Source organism: Sebastes fasciatus, chromosome 15 (assembly GCF_043250625.1).
Source record: "Sebastes fasciatus isolate fSebFas1 chromosome 15, fSebFas1.pri, whole genome shotgun sequence".
In the NCBI taxonomy this organism is placed as follows: domain Eukaryota; kingdom Metazoa; phylum Chordata; class Actinopteri; order Perciformes; family Sebastidae; genus Sebastes; species Sebastes fasciatus.
The window spans coordinates 774956-789189 of NC_133809.1; the positions used below are offsets into that span (position 1 = coordinate 774956).

The 14234-nt window shown below is 49.9% G+C and overlaps 1 protein-coding gene across 2 annotated transcripts in view; it reads right to left on the minus strand.

Annotated features, from left to right (window-relative positions):
• Positions 1 to 14234, minus strand: part of tyro3 (TYRO3 protein tyrosine kinase) — a 42627-nt gene that overhangs the window by 27441 nt on the left and 952 nt on the right. For both annotated transcript variants that reach the window (XM_074660924.1, XM_074660923.1), the window contains exons 2-7: positions 11203 to 11386; positions 7492 to 7592; positions 6650 to 6820; positions 5774 to 5857; positions 5031 to 5143; positions 2789 to 2969 (exon numbers count right to left, since the gene is read on the minus strand). In XM_074660924.1, coding sequence (XP_074517025.1) covers positions 2789 to 2969; positions 5031 to 5143; positions 5774 to 5857; positions 6650 to 6820; positions 7492 to 7592; positions 11203 to 11386 — 834 coding nt within the window. The remainder of the gene's footprint in view (positions 1 to 2788; positions 2970 to 5030; positions 5144 to 5773; positions 5858 to 6649; positions 6821 to 7491; positions 7593 to 11202; positions 11387 to 14234) is intronic.

Here is a 14234-nt window from a genome sequence, read left to right on the forward strand (position 1 = left end):
CTGGTCTGAGGTCAGACTAATGCTGGTCTGAGGTCAGACTGAAGCTGGTCTGAGGTCAGACTGAGGCTGGTCTGAGGTCAGACTAATGCTGGTCTGAGGTCAGACTAAAGCTGGTCTGAGGTCAGACTGAGGCTGGTCTGAGGTCAGACTAATGCTGGTCTGAGGTCAGACTAAAGCTGGTCTGAGGTCAGACTGAAGCTGGTCTGAGGTCAGACTGAGGCTGGTCTGAGGTCAGACTGAGGCTGGTCTGAGGTCAGACTAATGCTGGTCTGAGGTCAGACTAAGGCTGGTCTGAGGTCAGACTAATGCTGGTCTGAGGTCAGACTAAAGCTGGTCTGAGGTCAGACTGAGGCTGGTCTGAGGTCAGACTGAGGCTGGTCTGAGGTCAGACTGAGGCTGGTCTGAGGTCAGACTAATGCTGGTCTGAGGTCAGACTGAAGCTGGTCTGAGGTCAGACTGAGGCTGGTCTGAGGTCAGACTAATGCTGGTCTGAGGTCAGACTGAAGCTGGTCTGAGGTCAGACTGAGGCTGGTCTGAGGTCAGACTGAAGCTGGTCTGAGGTCAGACTAAAGCTGGTCTGAGGTCAGACTGAGGCTGGTCTGAGGTCAGACTAAAGCTGGTCTGAGGTCAGACTAAAGCTGGTCTGAGGTCAGACTAAAGCTGGTCTGAGGTCAGACTGAGGCTGGTCTGAGGTCAGACTGAAGCTGGTCTGAGGTCAGACTGAGGCTGGTCTGAGGTCAGACTAATGCTGGTCTGAGGTCAGACTGAAGCTGGTCTGAGGTCAGACTGAGGCTGGTCTGAGGTCAGACTGAGGCTGGTCTGAGGTCAGACTAATGCTGGTCTGAGGTCAGACTGAAGCTGGTCTGAGGTCAGACTGAGGCTGGTCTGAGGTCAGACTGAAGCTGGTCTGAGGTCAGACTAAAGCTGGTCTGAGGTCAGACTGAAGCTGGTCTGAGGTCAGACTGAGGCTGGTCTGAGGTCAGACTAAAGCTGGTCTGAGGTCAGACTAAAGCTGGTCTGAGGTCAGACTAAAGCTGGTCTGAGGTCAGACTGAGGCTGGTCTGAGGTCAGACTGAAGCTGGTCTGAGGTCAGACTGAGGCTGGTCTGAGGTCAGACTAATGCTGGTCTGAGGTCAGACTGAAGCTGGTCTGAGGTCAGACTGAGGCTGGTCTGAGGTCAGACTAATGCTGGTCTGAGGTCAGACTAAAGCTGGTCTGAGGTCAGACTAAAGCTGGTCTGAGGTCAGACTGAGGCTGGTCTGAGGTCAGACTAAAGCTGGTCTGAGGTCAGACTGAGGCTGGTCTGAGGTCAGACTAAAGCTGGTCTGAGGTCAGACTAAAGCTGGTCTGAGGTCAGACTGAGGCTGGTCTGAGGTCAGACTGAAGCTGGTCTGAGGTCAGACTAAAGCTGGTCTGAGGTCAGACTGAGGCTGGTCTGAGGTCAGACTGAGGCTGGTCTGAGGTCAGACTGAAGCTGGTCTGAGGTCAGACTAAAGCTGGTCTGAGGTCAGACTGAGGCTGGTCTGAGGTCAGACTGAGGCTTGAAGCTGGTCTGAGGTCAGACTGAAGCTGGTCTTAGGTCAGACTGAGGCTGGTCTGAAGCTGGTCTTGGGTCAGATTGAGGCTGGTCTGAGGTCAGACTGAAGCTGGACTGAAGCTGGTCTGAGGTCAGACTGAGGCTGGTCTGAAGCTGGTCTTAGGTCAGACTGAGGCTGGTCTGAGGTCAGACTGAGGCTGGTCTGAAGCTGGTCTTAGGTCAGATTGAGGCTGGTCTGAGGTCAGACTGAAGCTGGACTGAAGCTGGTCTGAGGTCAGACTGAGGCTGGTCTGAAGCTGGTCTTAGGTCAGACTGAGGCTGGTCTGAGGTCAGACTGAAGCTGGTCTGAAGCTGGTCTTAGGTCAGACTGAAGCTGGTCTGAGGTCAGACTGAGGCTGGTCTGAGGTCAGTGTTCTCTGCAGCCTGCAGGAGGCGCTGTAGAGAGGCTGCTGAGGTCCATTCAGAAGGATTGAGGCCACAAACAAAAGCTGATTGTACTGAGAGGAGGAATCTACTGGACCAAATCCAGCTGGACCACACACACTCACACACACACACACAGAGAAACACACACACACACACACACACACACACACACACACACACACACACACACACACAGAGAAACACACACACACACACACACACACACACACACACAGAGAAACACACACACACACACACACACACACACAGAGAAACACGCACACACGCACACACACAGAGAGAAACACACACACACACACACACACACACACACACACAGTCAGAGAGAAACACACACACACACACACACACAGAGAGAAACACAAACACACAGAGTTGCAGCTGAGAGAAAACAGTTGCAGCAGCGGACAGCAGGATCTCAGATCTCAGGATGTTAAACTGGTTCCAGTTCAACACTGGATGTCCTTCTGTACATATTAACACACACCTGTTTCTATCATTATTATCTTATTCTATTTAAAACATGTAATATGTTTTATATGTATGTATTACATATATACATATACTGTATACAGTAAATACATATGTATAGAAATTAGTAGCGTTAACATGTTATTGTCACGTTAACTTTGACAGCCCTAGTATACTATATATATATATATAGAGTATATATATACTCTATATATATATACTCTATATATATATACTGTATATATAATATATATATACAGTATATATATATATACTGTGTATATATATATATATTATTTTTTTTTCCTCATATACTGTATATACAGCACATACCTGACTCAGGTGTGAGGAAGTGCAGCCAGGAGCTGAAGGGCGACGGCCCGACCTCGTTCACACAGGAAACCCTGCTGCTGTAGTTGGAGTGACTCCTCACACCAGACAGGACCAGGAGGTGAGGAGGAACCTGCACCTCCTGCTGAGGGAGGTCCCACCTCCGGACCCAACGCCTCGACAGCTGAGGAGAGAGGAGAAGGAGGAGAGAGAGGAGAGAGAGGAGAGAGAGCAGGAGGAGGAGAGAGAAGAGGAGAGAGGATGAGGAGGAGGAGGAGGATGAGGAGGAGGAGAGAGGAGAGAGAGGAGGAGGAGGAGAGAGAGGAGGAGGAGAGGAGGAGAGAGGATGAGGAGGAGGAGGAGAGGAGGAGAGAGGATGAGGAGGAGGAGGAGAGAGGAGAGAGAGGAGGAGGAGGAGAGAGAGGAGGAGAGGAGGAGGAGGAGAGAGGATGAGGAGGAGGAGAGGAGGAGAGAGGAGGAGAGAGGAGGAGAGAGAAGAGGAGAGAGGATGAGGAGGAGGAGGAGGATGAGGAGGAGAGAGGAGAGAGAGGAGGAGGAGGAGAGAGAGGAGGAGGAGAGGAGGAGAGAGGATGAGGAGGAGGAGAGAGGAGAGAGAGGAGGAGGAGGAGAGAGAGGAGGAGAGGAGGAGAGAGGATGAGGAGGAGGAGAGAGGAGAAGGAGGAGAGAGGAGAGGAGGAGGAGAGGAGGAGAGAGGAGGAGGAGGAGGAGAGAGGATGAGGAGGAGGAGAGGAGGAGAGAGAGGATGAGGAGGAAGGAGGAGAGAGAGGAGGAGGAGAGAGAGGAGGAGGAGGAGAGAGAGGAGAGGAGGAGAGAGGATGAGGATGAGGAGGAGGAGAGAGGAGAGAGGAGAAGGAGGAGAGGGAGAGGAGGAGGAGAGGAGGAGAGAGGATGAGGAGGAGGAGAGAGGATGAGGAGGAGGAGGAGAGGAGGAGAGAGGATGAGGAGGAGAGGAGGAGAGAGAGGAGGAGGAGAGAGAGGAGGAGGAGGAGAGAGAGGAGAGGAGGAGAGAGGATGAGGATGAGGAGGAGGAGGAGGAGGAGAGGAGGAGAGAGAGGAGGAGGAGGAGAGGAGGAGAGAGAGGAGGAGGAGGAGAGGAGGAGAGAGAGGAGGAGGAGAGAGAGGAGGAGGAGGAGGAGAGAGAGAGGAGAGGAGGAGAGAGGATGAGGATGAGGAGGAGGAGGAGGAGGAGGAGAGGAGGAGAGAGAGGAGGAGGAGGAGAGGAGGAGAGAGAGGAGGAGGAGGAGAGGAGGAGAGAGAGGAGGAGGAGGAGAGAGAGGAGGAGGAGAGGAGGAGAGAGGATGAGGAGGAGGAGGAGAGAGAGGAGGAGGAGAGGAGGAGAGAGGATGAGGAGGAGGAGGAGAGAGAGGAGGAGGAGAGGAGGAGAGAGGATGAGGAGGAGGAGAGAGAGGAGGAGGAGAGGAGGAGAGAGGATGAGGAGGAGGAGGAGAGGAGGAGAGGAGGAGAGAGGAGAAGGAGGAGAGAGGAGAGGAGGAGGAGAGGAGGAGAGAGGAGGAGGAGGAGGAGAGAGGATGAGGAGGAGGAGAGGAGGAGAGAGGATGAGGAGGAGAGGAGGAGAGAGAGGAGGAGAGAGAGGAGGAGGAGGAGAGAGAGGAGAGGAGGAGAGAGGATGAGGATGAGGAGGAGGAGGAGGAGGAGGAGAGGAGGAGAGAGAGGAGGAGGAGGAGAGGAGGAGAGAGAGGAGGAGGAGGAGAGGAGGAGAGAGAGGAGGAGGAGGAGAGAGAGGAGGAGGAGAGGAGGAGAGAGGATGAGGGGAGGAGGAGGAGAGAGGAGGAGGAGAGGAGGAGAGAGGATGAGGAGGAGGAGAGAGAGGATGAGGAGGAGGAGGAGAGGAGGAGAGAGAGGAGGAGGAGAGAGAGGAGGAGGAGAGAGAGGAGGAGAGGAGGAGGAGGAGGAGGAGAGGAGGAGAGAGAGGAGGAGGAGAGGAGGAGGAGGAGGAGGAGAGGAGGAGAGGAGGAGGAGGAGGAGAGGAGGAGAGAGAGGAGGAGGAGAGAGAGGAGGAGGAGGAGAGAGAGGAGGAGGAGAGGAGGAGAGAGGATGAGGAGGAGGAGGAGAGAGAGGAGGAGGAGAGGAGGAGAGAGGATGAGGAGGAGGAGGAGAGAGAGGAGGAGGAGAGGAGGAGAGAGGAGGAGATTTTAAAAACTGAATTTTAATTATCAGTTTTCAACCATCCCACTGTGTGTGTGTGTGTGTGCGTGCGTGTTACCTGGACGATGCAGGTGGACAGCTCAGAGTGTCCTGTGAATCCTGGTTTCCATGACAACGTGACGTTGTTGTCCACCATCAGGACCTGCAGCCCGACCGGCGCCGCCGGCAACACTGAGACAGAGACCCCGCCCACAAAGAGTTATCATCCAATCACAGCAGAGCAACAGTGACGAGTCACAACAGGTGATGATGAAGAGTAACAGTGAGAGCCAACGCTCGTAATAGAAAACACCGAACTGTAAAGGACCGGTCCATCTGGTTCTGTTCTGTTATTACTCAGCTGTTAGCAGTGAAGTAGGCTAGCACAGGGAGCTAACGTAGTGTTTTTGTGAATGGAGTCTGGTGGCTTTAAAGAGAGTGATATAACAGCTGTGGACGGCGAGGTGAAGCGTCTGTGGACGGCGAGGTGAAGCGTCTGTGGACGGCGAGGTGAAGCGTCTGTGGACGGCGAGGTGAAGCGTCTGTGGACGGGAGCAGCACTATCAGGTTAAGGGTACGCTATCGTTAGAATATTTCCACCGCTCCACCTCGCCGTCAGACGGCTCTCTCTGACGGAGAACTGAAGCCGTTATATCGCTCTCTTCAAAGACACCAGACTCCATTCACTAAACCAGTCATCTTCAGGAAAAGGTTTAGAAGGACCTGAAGGGAAAATAAACTTTTGATAATAAAACAAACTTTAATAATAATAAACAGTTTGCACCTGTGTGAGTAATCTAATATTCCAGTCAGTGAACTCACCTTTAATGTGAACCGTTCCTGTTCTAGAGACGGAGATTCCTCTGGTGTTCTTCGCCTCACAGTAAAACTTCACACTGCTGTTCACTGCCACACACACACACACACACACACACACACACACACTTTATTTATACAATTTGAATTTTTATTTATTATTAAAACAATAAATTCTTCACCAGCAACTTGGTAAACAATCTTCAAAAACAGCAGAATTATTTTGTATTATTTTAATAATAAACACAAATTATGTTATTTTTGGAAGATTTTTTACGAAGTTGCTGGTGAAGAATTTATTATTTAAAACACATGTTGCATAAAGCAGCATATCTGTCCGCTCCCATGTTGATACGAGTATTAAATATTGAACTAATCTCCCTTTAAGGTTCATTTAGAACAGATACAAAAATGTGTGATTAACTAATATTAAATATTTGAATTGATTGACAGCCCAGCTGTGATGTCATCATGATGCTCAGTGATGATCAATAACTGAGATCAGTTTAACTCTGATTTACACCTGATCAATGTTCCTTTAAGATTCCTGGAAAACATTCCAACCCACTGACAGGAAACGCTGTGAGTGTGTGTGTGTGAGTGTGTGTGTGTGTGTGTGTGTGTGTGTGTGAGTGTGTGTGTGTGTGTGTGTGTGTGTGTGTGTGTGTTTCCAGTAACAGAGTGTGTGTGTGTCAGAGGTGGAACAGGATCCTCCAATCAGCAGCAGCAGCTCAGATGATGTCATCCTGCTTACAGACGATCAATACGGCCGAGTGAGCGTTCCTATTGGTCGGATTTATTACAGCACATAAACAACAACAGCCTCGTTGTAGTGTAGTTTCCCACAATGCACCTGGGTAGAGCCTTTCATTAGGGCCGTACCTTGGACGTGGAGGACGGAGGGCGACGGTCTGGACCCCCCCTCCTGGACCCCCCCCAGCCACCACAGCACCTCCACGGGCTCGGGGGGGCCGACGGCGGCGCAGGTGAGGTTGAAGGGAACGTTGGGGAACGTCGCCACGTCCTGCGGCTCCTGGACGAAGTGAGGGACACCTGCAGGACACGGGAAGACGGGAGGGTGAAGGGCATGATGGGAAATCTGCTGTGAGGAGAAAACAGCTGGAGGGCAGGTGGTGCGTTCAGGGTCACAGTGCACAGCAGGAAAACACAGTTGGAAGACAGGTGGTGCGTTCAGGGTCACAGTGCACAGCAGGAAAACACAGCTGGAGGACAGGTGGTGCGTTCAGGGTCACAGTGCACAGCAGGAAAACACAGTTGGAGGACAGGTGGTGCGTTCAGGGTCACAGTGCACAGCAGGAAAACACAGTTGGAGGACAGGTGGTGCGTTCAGGGTCACAGTGCACAGCAGGAAAACACAGCTAGAGGACAGGTGGTGCATTCAGGGTCACAGTGCACAGCAGGAAAACACAGCTAGAGGACAGGTGGTGCATTCAGGGTCACAGCACACAGCAGGAAAACACAGTTGGAGGACAGGTGGTGCGTTCAGGGTCACAGTGCACAGCAGGAAAACACAGCTGGAGGACAGGTGGTGCATTCAGGATCACAGCACACAGCAGGAAAACACAACTAGAGGGCAGGTGGTGCGTTCAGGGTCACAGCACACAGCAGGAAACAACAATTGGTGGACAGGTGATGCGTTCAGGGTCACAGCACACAGCAGGAAAACACAGCTGGAGGACAGGTGGTGCGTTCAGGGTCCTCACCTTCCACAGTGATCCAGGCTGGCTCGGAGGAGAACGTCAGGCCGTGGAACTCAACCTCACACCAGTACTGACCCGCATCCTGCTGCTGGACCGACTTCACACTGGAAACAAGAACACAGAACATCAGAACCTCAACTGGACCAGAACCACGTCAGCCCAAAGGACAAGTCAACCGGACCAGAACCACGTCAGCCCAAAGGACAAGTCAACCGGACCAGAACCACGTCAGCCCAAAGGACAAGTCAACCGGACCAGAACCACGTCAGCCCAAAGGACAAGTCAACCGGACCAGAACCACGTCAGCCCAAAGGACAAGTCAACCGGACCAGAACCACGTCAGCCCAAAGGACTAGTCAACCGGACCAGAACCACGTCAGCCCAAAGGACAAGTCAACCGGACCAGAACCACGTCAGCCCAAAGGACAAGTCAACCGGACCAGAACCACGTCAGCCCAAAGGACAAGTCAACCGGACCAGAACCACGTCAGCCCAAAGGACAAGTCAACCGGACCAGAACCACGTCAGCCCAAAGGACTAGTCAACCGGACCAGAACCACGTCAGCCCAAAGGACAAGTCAACCGGACCAGAACCACGTCAGCCCAAAGGACTAGTCAACTGGACCAGAACCACGTCAGCCCAAAGGACAAGTCAACCGGACCAGAACCACGTCAGCCCAAAGGACAAGTCAACCGGACCAGAACCACGTCAGCCCAAAGGACAAGTCAACCGGACCAGAACCACGTCAGCCCAAAGGACTAGTCAACCGGACCAGAACCACGTCAGCCCAAAGGACAAGTCAACCGGACCAGAACCACGTCAGCCCAAAGGACTAGTCAACTGGACCAGAACCACGTCAGCCCAAAGGACAAGTCAACCGGACCAGAACCACGTCAGCCCAAAGGACTAGTCAACCGGACCAGAACCACGTCAGCCCAAAGGACTAGTCAACTGGACCAGAACCACGTCAGCCCAAAGGACTAGTCAACTGGACCAGAACCACGTCAGCCCAAAGGACAAGTCAACCGGACCAGAACCACGTCAGCCCAAAGGACAAGTCAACCGGACCAGAACCACGTCAGCCCAAAGGACAAGTCAACCGGACCAGAACCACGTCAGCCCAAAGGACAAGTCAACCGGACCAGAACCACGTCAGCCCAAAGGACAAGTCAACCGGACCAGAACCACGTCAGCCCAAAGGACTAGTCAACCGGACCAGAACCACGTCAGCCCAAAGGACAAGTCAACCGGACCAGAACCACGTCAGCCCAAAGGACAAGTCAACCGGACCAGAACCACGTCAGCCCAAAGGACAAGTCAACCGGACCAGAACCACGTCAGCCCAAAGGACAAGTCAACCGGACCAGAACCACGTCAGCCCAAAGGACTAGTCAACCGGACCAGAACCACGTCAGCCCAAAGGACAAGTCAACCGGACCAGAACCACGTCAGCCCAAAGGACTAGTCAACTGGACCAGAACCACGTCAGCCCAAAGGACAAGTCAACCGGACCAGAACCACGTCAGCCCAAAGGACAAGTCAACCGGACCAGAACCACGTCAGCCCAAAGGACAAGTCAACCGGACCAGAACCACGTCAGCCCAAAGGACTAGTCAACCGGACCAGAACCACGTCAGCCCAAAGGACAAGTCAACCGGACCAGAACCACGTCAGCCCAAAGGACTAGTCAACTGGACCAGAACCACGTCAGCCCAAAGGACAAGTCAACCGGACCAGAACCACGTCAGCCCAAAGGACTAGTCAACCGGACCAGAACCACGTCAGCCCAAAGGACTAGTCAACTGGACCAGAACCACGTCAGCCCAAAGGACTAGTCAACTGGACCAGAACCACGTCAGCCCAAAGGACAAGTCAACCGGACCAGAACCACGTCAGCCCAAAGGACTAGTCAACCAGGAGTCTGACAAAGTCGTACGTTAGGATTCAGGAGTCTCGTCTGTGTAACGGGAACCAGATCTGTTAAATTGAGCAAAATGTTAATGGAGTCTGGAGAGTATTAAGTCAGCGGGGAGACCGTGGGCGGGACACCGTGGCCGGGACACCGTGGCCGGGACACCGTGGCCGGGACACCGTGGGCGGGACACCGTGGGCGGGACACCGTGGCCGGGACACCGTGGCCGGGACACCGGACACCGTGGCCGGGACACCGTGGCCGGGACACCGTGGGCGGGACACCGTGGGCGGGACACCGTGGGCGGGACACCGTGGGCGGGACACCGTGGCCGGGACACCGTGGCCGGGACACCGGACACCGTGGCCGGGACACCGTGGCCGGGACACCGTGGGCGGGACACCGTGGCCGGGACACCGTGGCCGGGACACCGGACACCGTGGCCGGGACACCGTGGGTGGGACACCGTGGGCGGGACACCGTGGCCGGGACACCGTGGCCGGGACACCGTGGCCGGGACACCGGACACCGTGGCCGGGACACCGTGGTCGGGACACCGTGGCGACTACAACCAGACTCCATGATGTTTTTAACTGTTTTAAGATCGTCAGGTCAGACGAGGAATAAAACCACCTTCACTGTTTGCTTCTCTCCGTCCAGGAATCTGAGAGTAAAGCCGATTAACCAGCCGCGGCTCGCTGAGCCACACAGATCTGAGGTCAGGCTCTCAGGCAACATTCAGACTGTTTAAACTCAGACTCCTGATCACTCCTGATCACAGAACAGCCGGCAGAGCTGGTATTTCCTCCTCCCAGAGGCCCCTGAGAGCTGCTGGATTCCTCGTGGTGTTTGAGTCACTGCGTTTCTGATGAACAGGAGGAGGAGGAGGAGGAGGAAGAGGAGAAGGAGGAAGGTGTCTTCAAAGCCAGCAGCAGCTCTGCCTGTATTTACTGTTGCTGAGCTGTTGAACCATCAAACAGAGCAGAAGCAGCAACACTGACTCTCTAACTTCAACCAGACTTCATGATGTTTTTAGCTGATTTAAGGCCGTTAGAGAGAAAACGTGATGAATGTGTTATTAAACAGATACGTGAAGTTTAGTATAAACTGCTTCAGTCAACGATTACTTTAGACTTATTTTAACACTCATAAATGAGTTACCTGCTAATACAAGAAATATTACTATTAAACTAACATTACATTCCAGGCTGACTGCAAGACGCTTTTATTGTGAAACAGCTGCAGGACCAACAGCTGGAAAACTTTTACTGTGAGACAGCTGGAGGACTTTTATTGTAAAACAGCTGGAGGACTTTTATTGTGAAACAGCTGGAGGACTTTTACTGTGAGACAGCTGGAGGACTTTTATTGTGAAACAGCTGGAGGACTTTTATTGTGAAACAGCTGGAGGACTTTTACTGTGAAACAGCTGGAGGACTTTTATTGTGAAACAGCTGGAGGACTTTTACTGTGAGACAGCTGGAGGACTTTTATTGTGAAACAGCTGGAGGACTTTTATTGTGAAACAGCTGGAGGACTTTTACTGTGAAACAGCTGGAGGACTTTTATTGTGAAACAGCTGGAGGACTTTTATCATATGTTATCAGACCAATATTGCCTCAGATTCTGTTGTACTTACATTGCTTAATTGATTGATATATTGACTGATTGATATATTGATAGACGTATTGATTGATGTATTAATATATTGATAGATATATTGACTGGTTGACGTATTGATATATTGATAGATATATTGATAGACGTATTGATTGATTGATAGACGTATTGATTGGTGAACCTGTGGTAGGTCTCCCAGTGCTGCTCTCCCAGGGTGATGAACATCTGGTCGGTGCTGTAGAGTTTCTCTCCGTCCTTCATCCAGATGATGTCCGGCTCCGTCGCGCCCTGAACGGCACAGCCGAGCCTCGCGGCGTTCCCCTGAGACACCGTCTGATTGGACGGATGCTTCGTGAACAGCACACCTGCGGGAGAGACGACAGGAAGACTTCTGTTTATATTCACACCTAAATCAAAGAGTCTAGAAGCAAAGAGACGAAACGGAAGTGAGTTGTGAAGCAAGAGAGAGAGAGAGGTGGTGGCGGCGGAGAGCAACATTACCGACTCCGGCCCAAGCAGGAAAAGTAAGTTTGTCCGTACGTCTTCGAATATTGCGTATTTTGTGCGACCAACATCCAAAACTAGAGCTAAATAAATCGATTAGTTCTCAACTTTTAAATTAATCACCAACTATTTAGATAATCGGTTAATTGATTAATTGATTAATTGATTAATCGGTTTGAGTCATCTTTTATGTAAAAAAAAAAAAAAAAGTCTAAATTCTCTGATTCCAGTTTCTTAAATGTGAATATTTTAATTTTTCCCCTTTTTCGGACATTTAATAAACCAAACAACTAATCGATTAACCAAGACAATAATCAATAGATTATTCATCAATGAAAATACTCTTTAGTTGCAGCCCTACAGTATCCAGAGATGTTCCCATACCATGTTCTCCTTCCCGATACCTGAACCTACGGTATCTGCTGATACCGAGTACCAATCTGATACCAGCAGGATAAAATTATATATATATATTTATATATAGTTATTATTATCATTATTATTATTTAACAAACTGCCTGTAATCAGTTCTTCTTTGCTGCTCTAAAACAGTAGTTGCCAGTGGCAGCCATGATTCCTCCTGGGTGACAGAATATAGTCATATTCTACTGAAATGTCCTGTTGAACAATAAAATATTATAGATATGATGAGGGATTTCAGTCAGCAGCAGCGGAACCTGGAGTTTGGTCTCTTTGCTTCTTTACTCTTTGCCACAGTGAAGGCTGCTGTTTTAAGAGCAGAGAAGAAGAAGAAGTGATCATTTCTGGGTTAATAAATGATGTTATCAGACCGCTGCGTAGACTGGCGTACTCGCCGATACCGGATACTGAATTTTGGGCAGTATTGGATGCATTTCTGATTCAGTTTATTATCACGTAAAACAAGAAAAAACAGCAAATTCTCACATTTGAGGAGCTGAAACCAACAAATATTTCACACTTTTTTGCTTAAAAACAATTAACAGATTATCAAAATAGTTCCTGATTTATTTCCTGTCGGTGGACTGATGGATGGAGAGCACTCAGTCAGCAGCTCGGCATGCTGGGAAAATAATAAAAAACTAAACACTGCAGTAGAAGCTTCCTACCAGCACCATGAACGCATCATCACAGAGAGATGACGTCATTCACCTTCAGCGGAAGGTTACATCACTTCCCTCCACTGACAACATCATCGAGCATCAAACACTGAGCCCGTGACCTCATCACAATGCTCACAATGATGAGGTCACAGGCTCAGTGTTTGATGCTCGATGATGTCGTCATCTGTGAAACAGCTGGAGGACTTTTACTGTGAAACAACTGGAGGACTTTTACTGTGAAACAACTGGAGGACTTTAACTGTGAAACAACTGGAGGACTTTTACTGTGAAACAGCTGGAGGATTTTTACTGGAGGACTTTTATTGTGAAACAGGTGGAGGACTTTTACTGTGAAACAACTGGAGGACTTTTACTGTGAAACAACTGGAGGACTTTTACTGTGAAACAGCTGGAGGATTTTTACAGGGGGACTTTTATTGTGAAACAACTGGAGGATTTTTACAGGAGGACTTTTATTGTGAAACAGCTGGAGGATTTTTATTGTGAAACCGCTAGAGGACTAACAACTGGAGGACTTTTACTGTGAAACAGCTGGAGGATTTTTACAGGGGGACTTTTATTGTGAAACAGCTGGAGGATTTTTATTGTGAAACAGCTGGAGGATTTTTATTGTGAAACCTAGAGGACTAACAGCTGGAGGACTTTTATTGTGAAACAGCTGGAGGACTTTTATTGTGAAACAGGTGGAGGACTTTTTACTGGCGTCTGGCCGTCTCTTTCAGTCCAAAATGGCGGCAGCGTAGCTCTGCTGCTGGAGCTGATGTTGACATAACGAATAGTTAACGTTCACTTCTTATTAATATATATATATTATATTGTTTGTCCGTCTACTGATGAGTTGTAGCTGTGAGCAGCTCCTCCATGTTCTTGGTGCAATGCATTGTGGGACAGCAGCGTCCATCAACAGCAGATTTCAGAGTTTTTAGTCTGAAATTTGTCGCTGAGCCGAAACTGAACACTGCAGCTGCACACGCACACGCACGCGCACGCACACACACACGCACACACACACACACACACACACAGAGAGAGAGAGAGTGACCTCTCACAGCTTCATCACACTGGCTGTTTGTTCTCTTTATTGGTAGATATTCAATGTTTTTAACAGTGTTTTTATTGTTTTAGTTTAATTGTATATTATTATTTAGTTATTATCATTAATAATAATAATAATAACAATAATAATATTTAATATTTCATTATTAATTATATTTATATTGTTGCAGTTCTGCTTTCTATGTTATTTATTCTGTTTTGTATTTATTTTCCTGCTGAATTCTGTTATTTGTGCAGTAACTTCCCCACAGTGCAGATGTTGAAGGTGTGAGAGATGTGTGTCCTACAGGAGATGTAATAATCACTTTGACTGTCTCATAAAGTCTCATAAAGTCTGTCTGGAGCTCACATCCCCTCAGGAACCTGCTGCTGAACTCTGCTGATTGAGTCCTCAAACCAGACTCCATTCGGAAAATAGCAAAAATGAATTTAATTTTGCTTCTTCGCTTGTTTCTAAACAATAACGGACACATCTTAGATCTCTTTAATGTCTCCTGGTGTCTTCTGGTTAATTCGGCAAACATGTAATGAACCAATAAGCAGCGAACCT